This window comes from Harpia harpyja, chromosome 10 (genome assembly GCF_026419915.1).
Source record: "Harpia harpyja isolate bHarHar1 chromosome 10, bHarHar1 primary haplotype, whole genome shotgun sequence".
In the NCBI taxonomy this organism is placed as follows: domain Eukaryota; kingdom Metazoa; phylum Chordata; class Aves; order Accipitriformes; family Accipitridae; genus Harpia; species Harpia harpyja.
This window is the reverse complement of record NC_068949.1, coordinates 46,808,235-46,833,328: the sequence shown is the minus strand read 5'-3', so window position 1 is coordinate 46,833,328 and position 25,094 is coordinate 46,808,235. Positions and strand designations below refer to the sequence as shown.

Sequence of the window (25,094 nt, the reverse complement as noted above, 5' to 3'; positions counted from 1 at the left end):
CGCGCGCTCCCACGGCGACCGGAGGCCGCCCGGCCCGGCGGTGACGTGTCGGGGTGGGGGCGCTCGCCGCCCGCCGATTGGGCCGCGGCGGCGGCGCGGGGAGGCGGCCGCCCAATGGGCGCGGAGCTCGCAGGTGCCCGCGCGGTTATCTGCGCCCCGGGGCGCGGCGCGCAGGGTCCCCCCGCTGCCGCCGCCGGGACACGCGGCCGAGGCGAGGCGCGGCGCCCATCCCGCCGGTCCCGTCCCGCCCCCCCCTCCCGCTGGATCCCGCGCGGGGTGCAGGGGCCGCAGCCTGCCGGGGACGCTCCGCCGGCGGCGGGCTCTCCTGCCCGGGACTCCCTCTCCGCCGGTCTGCCGCGCCGCCCCGACTTGGCTTTCAGCGCTTTCCAGCCCCGGGAGCTGGCGGTGCGCGTCGCCGAGCCGCGGGGGTGGGGGGAGGAGCGGCTGGGGCTTTTCCTGCTGCCGGCAAACTTTGGTACTCGCTGGTGCTTTGATCCCGCAAGCGGCGAAGAGAGCGTCCCGCCCGCCGCCGGCGCGCCCGGCGTGGGGTTACAGCAGAGCAGCTACCGGCGTGGTTGGAGGAGGACCCGCGCTCCTGGATGACCACAAATGTTAGCGGTGGGGCAGATGGATGCTAATCGCCAGAGCGCGTTCGTCCTCAGCAGTACGCCGCTGGCCGCGCTGCACAACATGGCCGAGATGAAGACCTCCCTCTTCCCCTACACCCTGCAGAACCCCTCCGGCTTCAAGGCGCCGGCCCTGGGCGGACTCAACACGCAGCTCCCCTTGGGGACGCCGCACGGAATAAGCGACATCCTGGGGCGGCCCGTGGGCACCGCCAGCAACCTGCTGGGCGGGCTGCCCCGCATCAACGGACTGGCGGCCTCGGCGGGGATGTACTTCAACCCCGCGGCCGTCTCCCGCTACCCGAAGCCGCTGGCCGAACTGCCGGGGCGGCCGCCCATTTTCTGGCCGGGAGTGGTGCAGGGCTCGCCCTGGAGAGACCCCCGGCTCGCCTGTCCCGGTAAGTGCGGCCGGTGCCGGCGGGGCGCGGGGAGCGCGGCCCGGGGAGTCTCCCCGGCAGGCGTCCCGGGGGACGGCCCCGCGTCCCGGGCCGGCGGGCGAGCGCGGTAGACGGGGCGGACGGCCCGGCGGAGGCCGCGAGCGCGGCGCCCTGAGGCGGGCCCGAAGGCGGGCCGGGGCCGGGGCCGGTCGCCGCGGCGCCCTGCGATGTCCCCGGACCGGATCCTGCTCTAGAGCCAGCGGCGTCGCAGCGGTGGCCGACAGCCGAAGCAGCCCCGCCGCAGCTCGCTCCCCGCTCCCCCGAGCGCCGGGCGGAGACCCGGTTCCGGGCCGGGACCGGTGCAGAGCCCGTCTCTGACGGAGCTGTTTCTCCTCCGCTTGCAGCTCAGACGGGGATGGTTTTGGACAAGGACGGCAAGAAGAAACACTCGCGACCGACTTTCTCTGGGCAGCAGATTTTTGCCTTGGAGAAAACCTTCGAACAGACGAAATACCTGGCAGGACCGGAGAGAGCCCGCCTCGCCTATTCCCTAGGGATGACCGAGAGCCAAGTGAAGGTAGGTCCCCGCGGGCGCGCCGGGGCCACGGGCCGGCCATGGGCTCTGGCGGCCGCTGCCTCCCGCGCACTGCCCGGGCAGCGCTCGCTGGCCCTTTCTGCTTTTGCGGCGGTTGTCGGCCACCGTGAAACCTGCGCAACCGTACAGGGATCTTCATTTTTTTTTTTTTTAAAGTCAGTTATAATTTAAATTATGTCTGGATATTGGATAGATTGTAGGCCAATCCCTGCGTAACTTATTTTGCGCTTAGAGTTCTTTGACCTGCAAACGATGTAAGAAAGAAAGAAAGATAGATTAAAAAACCCCAAACCAAAAAGCCCACCGCAGGTAACCACTTTCAGCGGGTCAGTTTTCAACGCAGATCCTGGCCCGTAATTGGCACAACTCTACCTTGCATAACCACGCGAATTTTTTAGCAAAGACTTCAGGCGCGCTGAAGCGCGCTGGCAGCCAAAAATACTTGTTTTTCTGGCCAGCGTATCCCAGTTTCAACAGATGATTGTTCCGCGGAACCGTTGCTCTCCCTGGCGCGCAGCTCCGGCTGGCGGCATCCCCGGAGGAGCCGGGCGGGGGGCCCAAGCGCGTCCCTGCCAGCCCCCTCCTCGGCGCGGCCCGGGGCCCTTGCCGCTCCCTGCGCCGTCGCCCACCGCCGGTCCCGCCGGCCCCTCGCCCCATGCGGGCTGGTGGAAGGGGCGGGCGCGGCCCGGTCCCGCCGTCGGGCGGGCGGGGGGGCGGGGGCGGGCGCGGCGGGGCGGTGGGGCTGAGCCGTGCCCGGTGCCGGTGCCCAGGTCTGGTTCCAGAACAGACGGACCAAGTGGCGGAAGCGGCACGCGGCGGAGATGGCCTCGGCGAAGAAGAAGCACGACTCGGAGACGGAGAAGCTGAAGGAGAGCTCGGACAATGAGGATGATGACGAATACAACAAGCCCCTGGACCCCAACTCAGACGACGAAAAAATCACGAGGCTATTGAAAAAGCACAAATCCACGAACCTGTCCCTCGTCAGCCCCTGCAGCACCAGCTCGGACACCTTGTGAAGGCGCGGGCACCAGCGGCTGCTCTGGGCAGCTGCAGCTGGCCCAGCGGCGGAGGTGAAATGTAACTGGATGTTTAAAGTGGTGTGTTGTACAGCCTAAGATGTATGTGAAATGTATATATTTTTTACAGAATAAGTTATGAAATTATTTTCCTTCTCATCGGTGTAAATTTCAGAAGAATTTTTCCAACTTTCTGGTTTTTGTTTTGTGTCCCTTTAAGGTTTGCCCCTCTTTTCTTTTAGCCTTGTTGCCGATTTCCTGCTCCTAACAATCAGATTTTTGTTATGTTTTGTATGGGTCGCCAAATCCAAGCTCAGCCACTTTGTATATAGTAAATTTCAGATTTTGTGATGTATATTTCTAGTGTAAAACTGGCTGTTTTCTTTCACGCCCACCCCCCGCTCAGTGTTTTGGCGGTTTGATTTCCTCCTGCCTCCGGATTTTATGCTTAATAATATCAAAAGAGAGGACAACCCAAAACAGCACGAGAGAAAAAAAATGGACGCTTGATTTTACATTGGGATCAAATAATGTCTCCACACGGGTTGGAAAGACTTTGTATAGATCAATAAATTATTTAACAAGCTTCTCCTTTAGCGAGTTTCTGCCCGCCTTCCTCATTTTCGGTCCCCATCCTGCTGCGTGGCGGGGGCGGCCGGGGTCCGCTGCCGAGCTGGGGGAGGCTTCGCCTCCGCTCCGCGGGATCTGGTGAGAGAACGCGGGGCAGGGGAGAGCAGGGCGCGGGCTTCACCACACCGGTTGTGGGGCTATTCCTGCTCTTGGCTTCGCTAGTCCGGGGGCCCCAATTTTCAGGGCCGCTCTCGCCCGACTCGCTCGCCGGCGCCGGCCGGCCGGCCGCCGCCCGCCCTCGCCTCGCCCTGGCCTTTCCCCCGGCTCCTCTGCCCCGGCGGAGCCGGGCCCTGGTCCGGACTTCCCCGGCCCGGCTGGGCGCGCTCCCCCGCCCCGGGCGGGCCGGCCCTGCCGCCGCTCCGCCAGGGGTAGCGGAGGCCCTGCGGCGGTGGGGCCGGCGGGCTGAGCCGGGGAGCCCCGCGCCCCGAGTGCGGGCGGAGGACGGCTGCCCCGACGGCACCGCCGGGAGCCGGGCTCGCTGCCGCAGGGGAACCCGCGAGCTGGCCCCCCCGCTCCCCGGAAAGAAGAGCTACACGGGGCTGGACGGGCAGCCTTGAGCCTGCCGTGGGCCGGGGCCGCGCCCGTTCCGCGCACCAGAAGCGTTTTGGTGACTGCTGGCAGGCTATGTGATCTGCTCCGGGGGCGGGGGGCTGGGGCTGGGAGTCGTCCCGCTGCGCTACCCGGACACGGGCCGCCGCAAAAAAAACCCGAAGGCGGACACGTTGAGCTTCGCGGTGGCCATCTACAAGCGCTCTCTCCCTCCCTCGCCTTCCTGCCGAGCTCCCGGGAGCGTGAGCCCAGGCCCGCACGCAAAGCGGCAGCGTCGCTGCGGCTGCAGGTTGTGTTCACGACCTGCCCCTGACGAGACCCAGGTAATTACGCAGCCGTCGAGGTGCCTCGCAGCTGCCCAAGGCTCTGCTTTGCTCCTTTCGGCCATACTCGAGACTGATGGGTGCAAGCCAGCTTCGTTGTCAAGCTGCCTTTTTGCCCCCCCCCCCCGCCCCCCGCTTTTCTTTTTAATGGATGAGGCATTCTTTTCTTTCCGTGTCTTAGCTACTGCTTCGCAGCCTGAGCAAATTGCAACGGCCGCACTGCGGGCCGGCCGTGCTTCACCTGCCCAGCAGCCAGCGGAGGGAAGCGACCCCCGGCGCGGCGCGGAGCGGCGGGACGGGGCCATTACGGCAGCCCGGGCAGCTGCGAGGCCCGGTGCCTCCCGCACCGCGGCCGCGCCGTCCTCCATCCGCCTCCGGCAGCGCTGGCGCTCCAGGGCTCCGCGCAAGGGGCCGGCCCCCCACCCCCGCCGCGGGCAGCCGCCGAGCGCCGCTCCCCGCCGGGATCCAGGTGCCGCCGCTCCGGGCCGTCCGCTCGGCTCGCTCCGGTTTATCTCCCTGGGCTGCGAGCAGATCCTCGCTTTCCTGTCCGGGCAGCGCCTTACTGGAGGGGGAGGGAGGGGGGTCCTGCGAGTTTTTACTCACTGCAAGCAGCGGGCCGGCGAGACCTCGCTCCAGCTGTACCGCGGTTACAGACGAAGAAAATCGAGTTTACGAATTAATCTTCGCCGGGGCTTTGAACATACTGAGAGAGGACGCTGGAACCGCCGCGACGAAGCGGAGCCGGTTTCCTGGCTCCTAAGGGAAAATGACAGGATAAAAAAAAAAACCAACCCACCCGCACTTGAAAGTCGGATTATTCGCGCCTGCTCCTTTCCGTATTTCTTTAAACGCAGTGAGCCCCAATGAACTCATGAGTCTGTTCAGGGATGAGTATCTTTTCACAAAGTGAGGTGCCTCTGTAACGCGCCCGCCCGGCTAAGGCCCGCGGGGACGGGGCCGCGGCCGCCCCCCGCGAAGCAGAGCCCGGCGGGGCCGGAGCGCGGCCGACGGCGGCAGGACTGCCCTCCGCCCCGGCGGAGCCCCGCAGCCCCCAGCGCCTCGCCCCCCCCCCCAGCTGACGCCTCCGGCTTTTGTTTCCCCGCGACGGCTGCGTTTGATGAACTTGCGTGGGTGGAAGTGGAGGCTCTTTCAGCAAATTAACCTCGACAGGTCACCTGCGCACCTGACGCCTCGGGGTGGGCTCGGGCTATTGACGGTCTCGCAGTTCATAGCTCGGTGAGTTCACCTAGGAGCGAGGCTTCGGCCCCAGTTTGAAAAGGCAGTGCTTTTTTTTTTTTCTACAACCGGAGATAATAGCGAAGGAGTTTATGGTGGCGTTTTTATTGAACTGCTGGGGACCGGCATCTCTTGAATAGCTCATAAAGTTGTATTACTCTCTGTACGTTAGCACTCTAATACAAACTCCTAAACGCGGTTCTCCTCGGCTTGTATTGTGTTTTGATTAACGCTAGAACTGCATCCTATTATAGCAGGCTTTCATGTGAAAAATAACCCTGTTAATTGGCAGGAGATTAAAAGGTAACTCATTAATAAGAAATGTGACAATTTAATAATTTCCCCGTAATCCCCGATGCCCAAATTGAAGGGACAGACACAGCCATATTCACCATGATTAGTTTTATTGCTTGAGAACCAGAGTACTCATTTCTAAAGGCCTTCAAAGTTATCATGAGTTGAGTTCGCTTAAATAGAATTACTGTGTGGTTATAATGCAACATGGCACAATAACAATACAGAGCTGCAGACGCCCTTTGGGCAACAGTACTTAATATAAACCCAGATTGTACTGTTGAGAAAACACTCTGCAAGCGGACATCAAATCATTTTCAATGGTAGTGATTTATACCAAAATCAAGCATCAATCTAATGCCATCACGCAGTCCATGAACTCTGTAGTGTTCTAAATTAAATCAATAAAACATACATTTGTGTTTCATCAACAGACTCCCTAATCACCTTTTAATGTTGTATTTAGTGGTGGGAGAAAAATGTTTGTAACAAGATTATATTGTAGGCTGCACCGAGCTACTAACCAGGAAAATTTACAGTCTTTTTTTTTTTTTCTTTAACGCTGTATAAATACAGTCTGTGTCCAATACAGTTGCTACCTGAAGCAGACTATGATTTTCTTCTCCCATGTTGTTATTGTTTCAATATAGAATACTTGGCACCATAAAACAGTAACAAAAGACGGACAAAAACAGTTTACAAAATTCGGGAAAGTTACACCCAAACCTAGCTAAGAACTTCACATTCAATCCTTAATATTACATAGAAAGAAGGGATTATAGGAGTAACAAAGTGAAACTGCTAATATATGTGCTATATAGTATGCTATATATCTGTATCCCGGATGGCACTGCTATATATTATTTATTATATAAATGTTGGTTGTTGATGTACACTTAACTAAACCTGCTAAGACTCCAACACTAACTGCTGATATGGCACTCTCAAGCATTCATATTGGAAAGTATATTTAGCGTAAGTTTTGGTCAGGTTTATAAATTATTTATATATCTGTGTATATATACACATACATACATATATATACACACATATATATGTATGTATAGAAAGCAGCTGCTGTGTGATTCAAAAACCATGTAACATGGCAGTATAGTAAATAACATGAGAAAAAAATTATAAAAATGAAAAACAAAATACTAAAACTAAAACACAAACCATAAGCCTTGGTCAACAAAGAAAATACCATTTAAAACCATCAATATCTCTATCTATACAATCCAATGTACAAAACCCCAAAGTGGTAAAGATATATAATGTTAGGCATGAAACCCTTAAAAGTTTATAATATGCTGAAATAGCTTTTCCACATTGACAAACACTTATTAAAAGTTGAAAGTTGTGAAATCTAAAATACATAACATCTCTGCTGTCTATTTAGAGTTTTGGCAACAGAATTGTGACATATATATAAAAAATAATTCCACATTTCTACTTGATGTCACATGAACATACAAGACAGTGAGGTATGTGAGGCTTTTCTCGAACAGAGTCCAGATGCTGAAGCATAGTGTACGATCAGCAGTCTAAAAATGTGGCACTCGGGACTTGATTTATCAATACAGTTGTTATGATTATGTATTTCAGTATACTGCGTATTCCTTCCCCTCCTTGCTACAGTGTGGTTTCACGGAAAATCTTCTCATTTCGTAGGCATCTTTTTCCTGTTGCAGAATTGGCATTTTTTTAAAAAGAAAAATAAACACAGGGGAAATGATGTAGAAAATATAAACGTAAAGGAAAAAAATGATATTTACCACCACATCACTGCACGACACAACACTTGTGCACATTTGCAATAGGTTTACCTGCCCCAGCAGCTATTCGAAAGGACAGGAACACAGGCTGCAGCAAGTTAGGGAAAAATAGAAGTTACACATTTGAAATAGAAACATATTTTTTTTACAGTCAGTAGTAAACACAACAAAAATTCCTCTATGGCTGGAAACAAAATGATGCAATAGTTTTTTGGATTAATCTAACTACAAAATGCACAACAGAACTACATCATCTCCTTACAGATCTCTGCTCCCACTGAAATCTAAGGGAAAATTTGCCACTGATTTCTGCGGTAAGAGGATTGGCTCCCATACACAACTCCCTTTTATCATAGAATTAGCTCCACTGAAAGTGCCATGCTTAAAAAATTAAGGTTAAGTACACTGGTGACAAAGCAAGCAAAAATTACTGTTTCGGAACTGGCTGTCCTTTAGCTGCTGACAGACTGAACTTTTCATTTTACTGGAGAAGTTAGGAAACTTCTGTATTTTAAGCTCTGACTTGGATGATTCTGGACCAAATATCTTAAGTGCATTCTTCCTTAGAAAAACAATACTCTCTCTCACAAGAACTCTGACCGTGAAAGTGAATGCAGGCATGTATTTGTGAATTTGGGTTTATTGTGTATACATGCATACACACATGTAATTACCCATTATCCATCCCTGAATTATCATTCAAGAGCCTTAGCCCTGTCTCTAGGACTGATACATTACCATTTTCGTACAGTTTACAAGTTTCTAGTTGTATTTTTATATGGGTTTTATATAGTTTTAGTATAGGCTTTCAGAGGTTACCTCCTGCTCCTCCATCAGCTTTTTTCAAAGCAGCAAATACTCAGTTTTGCTGTATTTCTAACTTAGCTTTCCATCTGGTATCTTCAGCAGAGAAGATAGATTGTAAAATTCATGTCTTTTTCTTCACTTTAACAACTGGTATTTATGTAATTCTGTATCCTTTTTCTCACTTGTTGCTTAAATATGGAACTGCCAATATGTTGTTTTACTACTAAGCAGCTAGGCACCAACTTAATTGAAGCTATGTTTTGGAAGCAATTTTGATAGCCCAATGAAAATACTTTTGTTTTACAGGAATAGTCATAAATGCACAGCCAGTTGCTCCTCTTCGTTTTGTATTGTACCATGCTTTCATTCTAGCGCACATCATCCTGTTCTTTATTTCATTTCATACAAGTATCTACTCTAATATACTGGCTGATTTCAGTTGAATTCAACTTTAAAATATTTTCAAGGCTTTAAATTAAAAATAGGAGAGATATATAGTTGACTTAAACATAAAATCAACAGAAACTAGTGCATACATTCTCCTTCTTAATAAAAGAAACTTCAAAGATACAATACTAAAATGTTTAATTTAATTACCTTGTGATCCCCCATGCAGACATTTGGCCCGATGTGGTCATATATTACTATCTTCTCATCATTTTCTGACTAGTTAAAAAAAAAAACAAAAACAACACAACAAAACACTGGTCAGTTCAACTATTCTCCAGATTACAGAAACAGAAAGAACTACATAAATAATTTATGCAAATAGTTCAAACCAGTTTCTGAATGAAGTGATATTAACACATCTTTGCTTGGCTTCTCCAGAGAAAAACCATGCAGAATAAACTTTTGTGTCCAGTACTGCTTGCAGTAATTTGTGCAATTTGTCCACGTAAAATAACTCATGAAATCACAGCATCTACTCCTTGCTTCTGGGACCTCAAGACATTTTAGTGAGTAACACCTGGATAGATGAAATGAATGACTCAGTTATGATTGCATTCCAGCCTTTTGCCAGTGAAATGCAGCTAGCACATTTGGCCAGTCCTTTTTTAAGAAGAACACACAATTTTTTTTGAATTAGGTGTGATATATGTTGTTCTTCCAATTAAATACAATCCACATTGCCTTCTAAGAGGCAATTGAGATTGAGTTCATCATATAGGTGATTTTAAATGTTCAGAGAGATGAATGAATGAATTATTTACAGTTTATGAGTATAATCTTTAACCATTTCTATGAGATGCATTTCTTCATCTGAAAAAAAGCATGACGTGATTTTAAGAAAATCAGCAAATGAAAGACGAGATTCCTCCAGTCTCCATTATGAATTGCTTTCATTTTGTTCCATGTCAAACTTCATCCTTATACACTGACTTCTTTAGCATTTGTAGCTTAATGAATAATAAAATGTACTCATCTTTCTGCCATTTGCAATAAACATGATTCTGAGAATCTGTTTTGATTCTCTAGCACAGTACTTCAGGAATAAATACAAATACATTGCCATACAAGACAATTTCTTACTATGCTAAACAATTCCTATCAGCTAATTAAATCTGCAATCTGCACACTCTCAAATCTCTAATACAATCATAGATGTGCTTTAAACTAGTTGGCAATACTAATTTATTTTGTATGAAACAGTCAAGACTTTCTCATCTGTAATCAGTCAAGTTTGACTGGGCAATAACTTTATAAAAACAGTAGCATTTAGGACTATAAAGTTAAAACTGAATTATCTTTAATGCAGTAAGGAAGCTTAAGGTCAGATTTACTTTATAGCACGGTTGTCTGCCAAAAATATAAAAACATAACCTTCTGCATTGTATGCATGAGCACTTTCCAATATTTCAAGATCATAATGCTGCTAGCATCGGAAGTGGGGATACATTCATCAAAAGCGACTTGATAATTTACAAAGGCAGCATAAAATTGTGGATTTTCAACTGCATAATCTTTAGACAGATAAACAAATTACAGCGGTGCACAAGCAGAAACAATATACACTTGGCTGAGCATTCATTACTTCATGCTATCAGGCATCAACACAACTCCCTAGCAGTGGGCAACCTTTGGTGTTTTAGGGCTCAGGAAGCATAAAATAACATGATGGTGAGGTAACCGACCATAGCATGATAGATGATGTTGCATGAAAGCTGTTTACAGCCCCATGTCTGTACAATCTGTAATGCCTACTGTGTAGCTGAACAGACTGTACAGTGTGGCAATTTGTGCGTACTATCTTTTCTTTACATAGGATTAAAATGCAGATTTACTACAATTTTTGTTTGAAATAAAATATAGCATTGCTAAGACAGAAAAAGAAATTCTTTATCTGCCTATAAGAAAAGTTAATACAGCAAAATAATTACCTGCATAAGAATATTCAATAGCTAGTTACAACTGAAATTTCTTTAAAAATTCATATACATTTATGTTTTAAGGATTTTTTTACAGCATAAATGGTTAATTAAAATTTGCTTTTACTTTCTTCATAGTTCCTTTTAAAGCTTCAAAGCATAAGTCTCTGCAATGGAATAAATTCTCAATGGCAAGGCAAACACTGATTACTGTGTAGAACCACAAACACTTGTAAGATCATTTTGCCTTTTTCTCTATCAATTCAGCATTCTTTTCCACTGAGTATTTTCATTGAGTTTTATGGGCCAGAGTTACAGTTTGGTTTTGAGCTGGATAAGCTAACTCCTTTATTGGTATAGACTCACTGAGTTAAACAACCATGCCGGTTTGGCCTCATGTACATCTGTAATTTTGCATATGCGTTTCTGGAGATGTCCGAAACTGCATGCTCATAATTTGCAAATGCAAAGCTGCAGAGGCAAAATTATATGCATTTTTTAAATGTAGGCTTTGAATGATCCAACTGACTGGGTTTCTGTTCCATAGAGACTGAGAATTGGGCTGAGTGACCTCACAGTTACAAATTTCTTTAATGCTCTAACTTTGTTTTCCTTTGTTTAATTTTCTCCCATTATATCCAAGTTATATCCCCCCTAGATAATCTGGAAGAATTCCTTTCCCTCTGCACTGTTTACACTCTTCAAGCCTTTGTGTACACTTCTATCTCCTTATTCATAGCTTTAAAAAAAAAAAATCTTCCCTCATTGGCCACTCTTTCCATGGTTTTAATCCTTTGTTCTTTAGGAATTTCATGGGCGCCAAGTACTATCTGTAATATTTTGGGTAAAGTCTCACTTTTTCATATGATATTTCTGTATAAGAAGATCAAATAACACTGATTTTGACATTACTATTTTACTATAAAGCCTGTATTCCTCTTAGCTTCACGATTTTTTTAATTAAATACCGCAGTACATGCATTGTCTAAAATTTTGGGCAAAACTTCAAGATACCATGCAGACACTTCTTACGTATTAAAATGCGTGAGGAAGTACATCGAATTGAAATTTGAGTAGCTATGGAAAAAATGTTCTCGGCCTTTCAGTGAGTTATATACTGCAAAGCAAACAGTCTAATCATGAGATAAATAACCCTGATGAGAGAGAGAAACAGAAGGTTATAAACTTCAGGAGAGCAAGTTTCAAGGGTTTCATTCATTTAAACAGAAAAAAACCAAACCCAAGAAGCTGTAGAATACGGATTTATTTGCAAAGATTATTTTCTGCAATTCACTCCATTAGTTATACAGAACATACAGACAGACACATGACTTTGGGCAATTTGAGGTTTGGTAAGGCTGTTATGTATGAGACAGTCATACAGTCTGATCAGCAAGATAACCTCAATGCAACAGTTCTGAAAAGTTACTGCGCATTCATTCTTGTGTTGCGCTCATGGCCATGGCTAGCACAGTGGGAAAAATTTAGCTCAGGGCAGAAAGGCATGGGTGAGATCTTATATCATAAACCGATTTCCTGATGTGTGCTTGGTCCTTTAGAACTGATAGCCAGCGTAAACAGGACCAGTCTCCAGTTGCCATGAACAAGCACACAGGAGAAAACAGAGGCAGTTTAAGTTGGCGTACGTAACTGGCTGACCTGGTTCAGTGTTGCCACAAAAAGGAGAAGAGCAGAGCGGAGTAAGCAGGAGAGAAAGAAAACGAGAGAAAAGGAAAACTGGAAGGCTCCTGAACTACATTTAGGTCATTAACCTTAGATAGAGCATCACCAAGTTTACCTTACCTCTATACACTAAAATCGCAAGAAGAACTGTATGTTCTAAAAATGGTGCACAATCGTATTTTTAAAGCTCTAATTGAATGTCTAAATTTAGGCACTTAATTGGTGTACCGAAGTTAGGAGCCTACCTGCTGGAGACTCTACCTTCATTCAGGGGACAGTGATTGGAGATTTAGCCCATCTAGGATCTGACATATTCTTGGGAAATCCAGTTCTCACCATCAGCAACAGAGGGAACCTAAATCTACCATGCTTGTAACTCGGGTACCCCAAGCCATTGCCATACAGGTTTTTCTTTCAATAGCATTACTCCTCAGTCAGCAGGCACTCCTAGTTACTTTTGTCTGCATCTGTGCTGAATCCTTAGTAAGGGCAGTGCTGTTACTTATGTTACTGTATAGTGGACTGGATGGGGTGACCGATGGAGGTTTTTTATTTCTTGCTATTCTTTTTTAAGGCAGGCACAGTCTCCCAGTGCTGTACATCCCAGTACAGCACTGCCAAGTACAGAAGCAGCACAGGAGAGATGACAGGCAGCCAGTGTTGGCAGCTCAGATACCAAAAGAAGCGTTTGTGAAAGCTCATGCTTTGGTAACTGCCAACAGGTTGACTGGGACAAATCCACATTCTCGGATGGAAAGCACTGGGGGCCTAACAGTTTCTTATTGCCATGGTATGCTGTCTCCAGCTTGGCGAGCGTTTGCTGCTGGCAACTGGAAATTCAAGGGAAGCAGAAGTGTCTCAGCCCTACCTACCTTTGTTGAAGATAAACACAACGTGGAGGCAGCAGGGTGGCTGCAGGTCCGTACTTACTTTCAGGATGAGCTCCTTGGCTGAGTGGGACATGAGGATTCTGTCGCACCAGGCTGGACATCTCGTATTCATGTACTGCTTTCCCTGGCTAGAGTCCTCGCTGTATGGATAACTGCAAACAAATCACCACCACAACCATCAGCAACTTTTTGCAAAGCAGCCTGAAACCTCTGGCTCAAATGACCACACTAATTAAAAAATTTAACTGGCAAAAAGCAGCTCTTTTAGACACCTCTCATACTTATTTATCTTTCTTTTCTCCTCCCCCTTTCTTTCGCATGTGCTCTTTCTCCATTTCTTGTCTCATCTCTACAATCCTACCTTAGGCCAGCATGTTAAGACACACACAGTTTCAAAACTCTCACCTCCTACCTTGCATTTTCACACGTGAGAGTGTTTAAAGGCTGCAGACTATTTATCTATGTGAAAGTATGAAAATTAGTTCAACAACAACTCGAGCACAGAGTAGGCTGTTGGCTATGACTATGGAAAATGAATAGGCAGAAGAAACCTAGAGAAAAAAAAGGTTCATCTCATGGGATTTCTTTGCAGGATTCTCTCAAGGAGAGCTATCCAGGAATAAGTTAACAGAAAACGGAGTTCAGAGCACTGGGATCTCTGCAGCTGTACACAAACCCCACCTGTACGGATTCTCTAAGGCTGACAGGAAGGAGGATATGACAAGAAAGCAGGCTTTTCAGGGGATTTCTTCAGAACCAAGGAATTACAAGTATGGTTTAAGGAAAATGATGCTGACTACATAAGATTCTATACCTTTATATGAAATTGTGTTAACAAAAAGTAAATTCTTTTGTAAAGACATCTGGAATAGAAGCTGATTAAATAGCAGTCATGCTGTAGGGTCATTATAAATGTGCTATGGGATCTCTAGCGCATTCTAACTTAGCTTTAAAAGGCAACAGGAAGTGTTTATTTTAACCCAGGGAACAGCCTAAAATAAGTTAACTCAACATGGCTGTGTGAGCCCACAGACTGAAATAATCTAAAGCACCTGAAGTGGCAACCTCTGGTTCAACTGTCAGGAGGCTCAGACCAAAGTTTTCCTTGTTTTATCCAACTGTTCTCACTAGTTTAATATGACACAACTTCGATGATGGCTCATCATGCTGTGAGGCCCACTGTTTTCCCAGACCATTTCCAAAATGGCATGGCTAGGTAGCCAAAGAGGGGGTTTGCAGAAATCCAGAGGGTTTGTGACAGGCTCAATTTCTTTATAATTGTTTTTCCACAAAAACCATAAGGCTGGTGCTTATTATCTACATATGTATGGGTGGGTGTATTTAAAATGACATTTGCATTTTATTCTGCTCATCACTGAATTCATAAAGGAAATACTGAGGTTTTCCCGATATGTGTGTTAAAATAAAATCTCTGCTCTTGTAACAAAAGGGTTTGCATGCTTGAAGAGAAACTTATTTACCACCCTACTTGGTGTGATACTCTGAAACTGAGACATATAGCTTTCTACCAAATGGGTTTACAAGCTACACTGCCATTAAAAAGATTAGCCATGGCAAACATCCAAGAAAAGCGTACTGAACATATTGGAACAAACCAGTGATCTCAGTACCTTTTCCACCTCATCAAACCTAACAAGACTCATTTTCAAAACATATTATGAGAATTCAATTTGCTGCTTCACTGACATACAGAAGTACAGCTTATTTCTGAGTGTCTGTGAAATATTTTGATGATGTAATACTATTGGTAGTAGAAGCTCTTTGTCTGCAATTTAAGGGTTGACTTTTTCTGGAAACCTCTTACTTTAGTTACTCAGGAACCCCACATAACTGAAGCTACTTTTTATGACATAAGGTATAATAATCTATCACATTTCATATAATCCTTCCTTTTACAGCATTAACTATATGGCTTTTAAAGTATGAAGTTCCGTACCTGGAGTGATCTGTTACTGCTATGTGTTACAGCACTTCATCCAAGAGCCTATATTCTGCGAAATGGTATTTATCAATTTGCTTTATTGATCTTAACGTTTTCACAGGGTGAAAACTTCTGCCAATTTTTCAAGGTCTTTAGCGCTGATCACTCAGTCAAGAAGTTACTGTAGTTTACAAATCTTTGACAAATCAGATTTCTAATGGCTGGGACAGAGATGAAAATAAATGCTGCAAAAGTTATCCAGACAAAATGATCTGTAGGTAATAATTTAATACAATAAAGTGGGGCAAGCTCTTTTTATAAAGCAGCATCCTTCCTTCAGGCCAGAAGTGTGGAGCACTCTGTCTTGCTGCACTCCCGTGAATAAGGCTTCTCCCTCCCCACCACTGCCTCTTTGGCTTGTGCAAGTCTCACTGTCAGTGAAATGCTGACACAGACATAATAAAAAATCCTAACTAGATACACCCCCCCCCCCCAAAAATAAGGAGAACTATTTGATCTCTTCCTGCATGCTCTAGAAGGGTCACAAATACTTTGGAATAAGCAGGCTTCTTTTGCAGATGGGCTCAAAAAGTTATCATAGCTAAATATGACTCAAAATTGCTGGGAGGGATTCTTTTTTGTGACTGAACAGGTTTTGGGGATAGGATAGTTTCATTTATTACATGCCATTTATCTTAAACAGATTTTTGCAAATAAAAGCTCTATTAGAGGTTTCTAAGAAGACTCTCACTGAAGAAATCTTCATGAAACATACTGCTGAACGTATGCTATTCCAGAATAAAACTTTTCAAACAACATACACTCCAGTAGTTGTCTCCATCATCCTGTTCTGTAGTTAAATGAACAGTGGAATGAAAATAGCGTGACTGTTTCCAGAATGGAATCATCTTCTTGTGAACTCTGAAGCTTTTACTTGGTTGGAGCATTTATAAGGGTTTTCTTATAACCTATATAAGGTTATAACCATTTATAAGGGTTTTGTTATCCACCTGTGGATACTCTGGTGTCTCACATGATGTAACCTCATTCAGATGCCTTCCCACCAGCTGATGGGACTTAAAACCAGTCAATAGGAGTAATCGAAAGAGGAGACAGACAGATGCATAAGCATTTCAGGAAGCCAGGCTGATGATTCTGGTGCTGCCGTAACAGAAAGATGTTGCAAAAATCAAAGACACAAGGAAAATGCCCGAAGCCTCAGAACTGCCACACAGAGCAGCACTCAGTTTCAGTCTTGTACACAAAATCTGTCACCAGAATGCAGCCTTTGGGTGTGCTCCTGCACTCCCTGCAAACACACATCTCCCAAAGCTGGCAAACTTGGCCCCACAGCTGTGAAGGCTGCTGAGTGCCCAACAGGATAAGTAACAGGAGAGCATGTATTTCAGAAAAAGCAGGACATAAAGACACGACACTCATTTTGCTTCTTCCAATACAGCAAGTGCCCAGATAGCACAGACTCAAGATGGTACTCAAGAGACTGGAAAATATTTCCCCCATCTTCAATGGGCTAACCAAGATACAAGTGTGCTAATTTTATTACTAACTTTTTGTTCTCTCTAGGGTGGCTTCATAATTTACCTCCTCTTTTCCTTCCTTTCAACCCCACTTCTCACTTGCCTCTTTGAAATAAAGCATAAATAGTCTCTTTTAAAGAGTAACGTAAATTTAAATTTGTGTGCATGCCAAAAGCAGAACCATTCTTGTAATACACATCTTCCAAAAGACATTAAGCATAACATTGCCTACCATCAAGTGCATTAAAATAGCTTTGTTTTGCTGACATCTCCAGCCTCCACTCATTCCATGCAAGTAAGGAACTCACAGTTCTTAATTCAAAACTCAGTTAATCTAGTTAACAGATTTTCTGATCTATGAATTGTATAAACAATTACAGGCTTGATAAAAACAGCTGCAGATCTGATAAAAATAATTTCAAGGACTCTACACCAAATAATCAAACGTTAAAAATTCCAGTATTAATCTCCCAGAGGGTAAGCATTGTGCCACCTTTCTGTGCATGCATTATTAGTCTTGACCATCAGAACTGTGACTGTGGCAGAGAAAAGGGGAGAACCAGCTATCTCAGTCCCGTGACTAGACAGCAAAGAATGTCTTTTTTTTTTCTTTCAGTAGCATTCTGCCTCAATCACAATCTATCTTCTGCAATGTACACAAAACAGTGATCTTGAGAATGAAGAGTGAGTGCTCATGTAAAAATAATGACATAAAAGATAAAGGCCCCTAGGTACCACTGAAATATAAAGGATAAATAGATATAATGCTAACACGTACAGGTGCTATAGATCAGTTAAGACTGTACACACTTCCTAACTTCAGTATCGTTACTGACTTTTTTTTACACACAAAATATTATGTATATTTAAAGATACGAGTAGAAAAATGGGGAATTCCATGCGGAACAACTTTTCTGCCTTGTTTAAAACAGTGGCAAAGTTGAAATTTAGGACCTTAACCACTCATGTTAGCTGAATAACTAATAGCAAAAATAGTCTGTTATTCTCTGCATATGCCAGCCAGTAGAGTTATGCAAAATATACTTTGAAAGTATATGCCTCTGGATGATGGACAGACAGGCAGTTCTGGAGCATCCATGTGAGAGGCTTGTACGATTTATCTCCAGTTGTTCAGGATTTATTTTTTCTCAAGATGCTCCTTCTAGCTGCTTTTCTACCTTATTTCCCAAACTTTTGTTTCAGTTACACTAATTTCATTTAACCAGGATTACTGTCAGGTGGGTTTTCTGAGTAAAACTTCCAAAAGGTACTAATTTAAGCAACATCATTAGTATAATGCTCAATGTTGTCAAAATTTAACGAAACGCTTTGAGGAATTGTTAAGTAACTGTTAAGGAGCAGGCTGTCCAATGAACTACTGGTATTACAGTTAATAAGGATGAGAGCGACTCGGCAACTGTTTGGGAAAAATAAACCATTAAGAGTATCAGTAATATTACTGCACTCCTGCTGTTGACAAGTATTGTCAAAGATGATTGGACACCTTTACAAAAATACTTACTGCAGGGTGAAAAGTCTTCTGACATCATAAACCATCCTGTCAGCAGTGTCTTAACTCAAAACACAAGCCAACAATACTGTGTATATAAATGTCTCCTTAACTGGCATTTCCAGTCAGGAAAAATGCTCCTAATGAACTCTTCTCTTGTGTAAGAACAGATAAAATGTGTTACTGAGATGGGTGAAATGTACTTTCTAACAGGAAACGATTAATTCGCTTTGGAGTGTTATTACCTTTAAAAGCTGTCACACACAGTTCTGCTTTCCAGCTCATTTTTGCACATAGTGAATGGAGTGAATATGCCTTGCTGCTGATAATGCGTTTTGGTGTTGCTTTAGGGATTCTGCTTTCTATGGTCTAGACATTTCCAGTAGTGTTGTAGGAAGTGTGACAATACCCAGTAGGCAACGGTGGGGAAAAATTAAGCTATGTAATCTTTTTTAGTACGTTAAAGGTCATTCTGAAAAACTGTGCATCCTATGTCTAGATTCATATGCAGATGTTAAGGCAAACTTTATAATGTTTCAGGCCGTGGAAATACCTCCTATTCAAAGACCACTTGTTTTCATCTACTAATTGTCCCCACATTTAATTCACTAAACTGTTTCTAATTGAAAATATTTGAGATAGAATGGAATTATAAAGTATCGATGAAAACTGAGCTCTTTATGAGAAGAGCTGAGACACAGTTTAGATTTGGTCCGTTTTATTTGTGAAGTTGGGTATGAGTCCTCACATTTACTAAACCTTCTCTCCCTTTGTCTTTCTATTTACATATGATATTGAGAGAGAACTTCAAAAGGGGAAAAATCCCAACCACTTTTCATCAGAAAATTATTTACTATTTTTGTATTTTGTAAGAAAATTTACCTTTAGCTCTGACACACTTTCAGATTGTCTAAGATGCTTTTATCAGAAGCAAGGACAGTGAATGTAGGCTGCCAGTTCAAGCTTTGCAGGCTTCGAAAGTTGTAAGGCCAAAGATATAAATAAAAATATTTTGATATTTTTAATTGACAAGGTCCCAACTCAGCATTAGCGTGAGCTAGTACACGAGTGTGATTTCAATAAAACATCATTCGACCAATCAAAGTATAACATCTAATTTTTGTCAGCTTCCAGATCGTTAGTTTCTTCCTCCAAATTGAATTACCATTTTATATTTCCCTGAATCTGAAAGGGAGAGATTTGGGTTCCCTAGTTCTCTTCCTAACAAATGACCCCATGTAATTTATCTTCATGTGCTCACTTTAGGCAGCAGATAGTTAAAGCTAAGCAGTAAGACAAGTTACTGTTTGAATTAAATTAGCTGCTTCATATGCACCAAAATACTAATAAGCCTTCATGATGCTCTGCCGAGCTAACTGGCCATGATATGCATCTCACTTAAGCCAAATCAGGAGGGTAAACACAGTCCTGCAAACACAGTAGTTAAAGTACAATGCGTTAAACAGCTGCTACTTGCAAAGGCTACACTAACACCATGGTGATGACGCCAACAATCAAGAGTTAAAGGTGACAATAAAAAGGGGGGTCACCCAGGCAATCCCGCAGCACAGGGTAAGAAGGGTAAACAGGACTCAAGCCGTAACTCCGGGCACAACACAAAACAGGAAGGTTAATGACATGATGTTTTTCATTGAATCTTTCTTATGGATTTATGTTGGGCATATTGCTTTTTGGCTTAACATACTTCTTTGGGAAATACATGTCTATAATATGCTTCAGAGTTAACATTTCTGTATCACCAGTGTAACTCTGAAACTTTTTCAGTGAAAAAAAAAAAGCCAGACCCCTTTCTTTTTCCAGCAAACAACAACTGGCCCTTTACTTTCCCCCGAGAATGCTTCCCATAGAGAAAATCTCCCCTTGCTGATTACGAACATCCTACGGCTAAACGATGGCGACGATGTGAACGTGCGCCAGCGCTTGCACCATCCCGCCGGCCGCCAGTGCCCCTCTGTGGGGTATTTAGCCTGCCTCAGAGCAAGAGGCTGACACACGGCGAATAGCAACTGGTGGGCTATGCTTTGCTGTTCAATACGAGCGTCGTGGGGAGGCCCAGTTAACAAAAATGGATTATTCAGCAATACTAATGCCTTAGCGAGTGGACAATGAGCAACGCGCTCTATTGCTTTAATAACAATAATGTTGTACTTCACTAAATGTATGTAATACTGCTACTATTACAAGTGGATAAATGTAATTATCAATAATGTTGGCTTGTTGGGAAGGACCCAGTGCTGGCTTGTTTCAGCGAAACAGTCTGATGTTACTGAATGTGACTGTGATGGAGCTAAAAGTCTTTCCTTGGAACGTGCCTGGCTTAGAGTAAGTTACTCTGAGGCTATAATTTACAAATTCTCATACTGGAAAAAAATCAGTGCAAAGCTGAAGCAACACATGGGACAGGGTTCAGGTTCCGAACTACTGGGCTTTTTAACAGCACTTTCAGCCAAGAATACAATGAACGGCCTGGTTAGCAGCAAAGACCATAATCTATTTAGAATTTGCTTTACTTTCTGCTTGCAGCATGGTCTGTAATCCTCACCTTACACATGGCACACAATAATATTCAGTCCTTGAAACTTTTTTACTTCATTGATTTTCCTTTCTTTTTCCCTTTGCCACAATTCCTTAAAGCAAACAGAACTGCTTACTTGGGTAATTCTATCCAGTTCCTCACAAATTAAAGAAACGCCCTACTTTAATTTGGAAATTAACTGAGAATGATGGTTAGAGTGGTACTGGTTTAATGTGAGGAGAGAAATGGGGATAAGATCTGTCTGAAAGCCATTTTAATGATTAAACTCTAATTGTTTTGGAGGAAATGATAGCTGTCTTTTCTGCTTCCAGCTGGGAAGCTGTTTCTGTGCTCCAGAATGTGCCTTCGATGCTGGAAGAACCCAGACAACTACACAATGTCCTGTGGGAATTTGTTCCTCAGGGGCTGAGGGATCCACTGGCGATTCAGGATAACTCACTGATACCTGGAAGGTGTTTTACAGTGCATTAATGAGTACGAAGTATTTCTATTCAGTGGAAAATACTTCTTAATTGGCAGAAAAATCACATGTTATAAAAGTAACTGTTACAGCAAGCATAAAAATCATCTAGGGCTTTAACAATTTTTAATCTATTTGAGTGCGTAACTCCCCCTTTTGTGAGACAACAGGACCCAGGAGTGTTACTGAGGTAATGTTCTAAGAAATGGGAATCCTGTTTTGCTTTGGGAGTACTGCACCAGTCCTGGCAGCAGGTGGTTTGCGTACTCCGAAAACATGCGGGGAAATTGGTGAGGACACTGGTAAGTAAAGGCAGCCCGTCAAAATCTAACCCATCATCCTGTCTTCCCATTTCACACCCAAGGGTGACAACCTAGATATGTACAGTGGCACCCACAAGGCTGGGTACAAAAGGCAGAGCTGTTTTTCTCTGGACGGTCTCTGCAGGAGGGAAGGAACAAGTGAGCGCATTTGGAAATGGCTTTGCTTCATGCAGAGCAGACTAGCTCACTCTGTAGTGCAAATTAGACCAGAAAAAATATATGTATCATTGTGCAACCTACTATAATAAAAAAAGGTCACGGGACAAAATACAAGGGTAGAGAATAAACAGATTATAGACTAAACAGGATTCTCACAGAATAAGGGACCAGAGCCAGAGGGAATTCCAAAGGAGAAACACTCTTCCAAGAGTAAAGGGGATTCAACCTGTCTCCTGGTGAGAGGTGTCAAAGGCAAGATACTGCCAGTGCAGAGGGTCTGCTTGAGAAAAATACCACACAGAGGATATCTAAGACGCGAACATATGTCCAACCAGTAAATTACATGACAGCCTAATGCAACAACAAACAAGAATAGGTCCCTTTAAGAGAATGATTAATACATGAGATCACTGTGCATGCAGACTTATCTGAAAGCAAACCTTGTAGGTGGGTGTGAACTCTTGCTAAAGTCAGCTCCTATCTTTGCTATACAACAGCTACAAGAATAATTATAATAATTAATGGAGAGCAGTGATAAAGGTAACAATTGCCCACCTGTATATTTACTGACCACAATGTCGTTACTTCTTTTTTCACACCTACTGCCTTTTGCAATGATTGCTGACTACCACAAACTCTTTTCCAGCCTCACACTGGGCTTGCTGTTTGCTCACGGCCAGGCTGTTGAGCCTGTGACTGACAGAGCTTACAGAGTTTAAAATTCTGAATTGTATTTAGTCTCCAATGGCTAAGGTTGCTATGGGTTACATTAGATTACAAAGGGTAATGAGATGAAAACATGAATATTCACTATATAAAGTAAAAGGCCTCAAAATATAGTATAGGAATGGGTGAATAATGTCTGAAAAATACTCCATTAGAATGGGTCTTTTTATCTGTGTAAAGATAGCAGACTTGTAATGCAGCCTGTGATTTCATATTAAGCTGTGATTCCTCTTCCAGCCTGCCTTCATTTTTAGCAAATTTCAGGAGGATTGAGGAAGGATTTGCTGTTGCTGGAGGCAGCGTGGTTTGTTACTTCTCCCATTCTCAGCCCAAGGGAAGACCCATGAGGAAAGGGGTGGGCTTGGAAGAGGTTAGCCTCTTGCCTGGGGAGAGGAACAACTGACCCCAACTCTCTTTTCCCTGCTGGCTGGCAGAGATGGCTGCATTTTCTGCAGACACCTCTCCCTTGGCGGGTTTCTGGTGATCCCGACTGTGAAGGGCAAGAATGTGCTGGGGAACTCCGGTGGGCAGAGGCTGCTGACCGGGGGTAAAATGGCTTCAGCACATACAGGTCACGAGCTAGCAGGCTGAGAGTTTTTTCTTTGGAAGTTCATTCACTGCATCGCTAGCATGCTTCTCCGTGATGCACGGGTTATACAGGATGGTAAACTGATGCAATTTAAGCACATACTTAAAGAATTAAAAGGAACTCAGAATTGAAGAGGAATTTAGAGAAATGCCTACATATTAAGTGCCCTGCTGAACAGAGGAGATAATTGACAGCCTTGCAAATTAAGCAGATGCTGTAAGTGCTATGCTCAGTCAAGGCTTTGTTCTGAATGTTTTTGAGGGGCGACTGCCTGACCACCACTCCCTCCGTGCCGCAGCAGGATGGTCACGCAGGGCAGGATGAAAAATTCACATAAGATCAAGCAGACATATGGTCTTAAACTAAATTACAGTTTTGCACTGGAGAAGAACAATAGGTTTGTTTTGTTTTGAGTTCCAGAAGTATGCCTGCAGAAATGCTATTTTTAGATGTGGCTGGTAGGAGAGTTCAGAAGTGGCTTTGGAATCTTCTCCCCATACAAAGTTGACTGGAAAGAGTCCTGAAGCTAACATTCAGTAACACAGAGTCTATCAAGACCTTGCGGAAACCCACTTGCATATACATTAACATGAATTTACTGTGTTGCCTTAATACCATTCAATTTATAGCTACAATTCAATTTATAACTATAATATACTATAACTATAAATTCTCACAGAACTATTATTATATATATAATTATGATCTATACGTACCAAAATTAATGTATGATTAAAAATATTACCATATTTATGTAAAATCCAACAAATGCCATTTGTTTATTGCTTAGTAGTTTGAAAACTTAAAGTGAACCACTGTTTTGAAAGGGCAGAAAGTAAGTCAAATGGTGGATTACTGGCTAGATAAAACCAAAGAACTTCAATTTAATTTATACCCAATCAAGGCCAAAGTGGTAATTCTAAAAATCCTCATTTGCCTGCCATCTTATCAACCATGCCAAGGCTCTGGTCTCCACTCCTAGAATTGTTTTTCTTATTTTGTCCAGTGATTGTTTCCTGTGAAATGCAGAAGCAACCCTGAGAGCAGAACTCATCTCTGCTCCTCTACTTACAGGTGGATGGCTGGCCACGGGGTGACAGCATCCTCTACTTTTGTACTTTGTCTTTTTGACCTTGTGCCTGCTATATTCAAAATGAATAACCCAAAGGAGGTATGCTATATGGGTAGGAAAATACTCATGCAACAGGGTGCTTTTCTTCTGAGATCTTGCTGTGAACCAAAGGGAAGTAAGCATTTTACTTCTTGTTTTGAAACTTCTCATGTCAAGTTTCAACCCGCAATAAATTTTAATGGTCATTATAAACTTATATAGCCTTGAAAAATAGCTTTTCTAAATATAGAATTGACTCTCCTGGCTTTTAGTGATTTAAGCCAGGACTACAAGGTTATACTAATTTTGCTACACTGTGTTTTTATGCAGTCTTTCACAATGGGTAGCCAACTTAACACACCTTCCCACAGAGGGTTTAAACAAAGGTGGGTCCTCCCTCAAAGGATCAAAAAGCATGGAGTATTTGCATTAACTTGTTATGGAGGGCATCAGCTTCATTTCAGTTCTTTTTTAAACACCAAACAGTGACAAGACAGCTGTACAGCAATGTTCTTATTTTCTCCATGGCTGTCTAAACTTGGCAAATAGAGCAATGCTGGGAAAGAGGCCTCTGGTATTTCAATTTCCTTTCAGAATTATCTGTACTATTGCTTAGAGACAAACAAGAAGTCAGTAGTTTAAAAAGAAATATTTTAAAGTATTATTGACTCAATACAGGGTCTCCACTCTCCACAGAATTAAAAAGTAACTTCTTATTTGATACTTATTACAACATCAAAATTTTATTTTTAGGAACCATCAGCACAGGGACTGGAAAGACAATAAGAAAAGGTGTATATAAAGTTCAGTTTTTAAAAGCTGGTATTAAAAAGCATGATACAGTAGCTGGAAATACACAAAGATCTAATTTTTTGCCAAGACCTGTGAATAATGATTCCTGAGATGTTTTCTCTAACAAGTGGTAAGAGTTAAGTGCTCTCTTGTTATTGCTCAACTGATTACTGAATGTAGGTTACAGTCAACTGAGAAGGTAACAAACTATAGAAAA

The 25,094-nt window shown here is 43.9% G+C and overlaps 2 protein-coding genes across 3 annotated transcripts in view; one reads left to right on the top strand and one right to left on the bottom strand.

Annotated features, from left to right (window-relative positions):
• The first annotated feature begins 228 nt into the window (after window positions 1-228).
• On the top strand, window positions 229-3,206 carry NKX6-2 (NK6 homeobox 2). Its single transcript, XM_052799337.1, has 3 exons — window positions 229-1,024; window positions 1,408-1,580; window positions 2,369-3,206. The coding sequence occupies exons 1-3, from the start codon at window positions 610-612 to the stop codon at window positions 2,615-2,617; spliced, it is 837 nt and encodes a 278-aa protein (XP_052655297.1). The 5' UTR covers window positions 229-609; the 3' UTR covers window positions 2,618-3,206.
• A 2,536-nt stretch (window positions 3,207-5,742) lies between these two features.
• INPP5A (inositol polyphosphate-5-phosphatase A) overlaps window positions 5,743-25,094 on the bottom strand; it is a 259,975-nt gene continuing 240,623 nt past the window's right edge. Inside the window, exons 13-16 of one of the 2 annotated variants that reach the window (XM_052800297.1) lie at window positions 13,211-13,322; window positions 8,829-8,897; window positions 7,476-7,512; window positions 5,743-7,331 (exon numbers count right to left, since the gene is read on the bottom strand). In XM_052800297.1, the coding sequence (XP_052656257.1) occupies window positions 7,282-7,331; window positions 7,476-7,512; window positions 8,829-8,897; window positions 13,211-13,322 (268 nt within the window). In that variant the 3' untranslated portion in view covers window positions 5,743-7,281. Of the gene's footprint in view, window positions 7,332-7,424; window positions 7,513-8,828; window positions 8,898-13,210; window positions 13,323-25,094 lie in introns of both variants that reach the window. The other variant, XM_052800298.1, reaches the window with a different exon arrangement.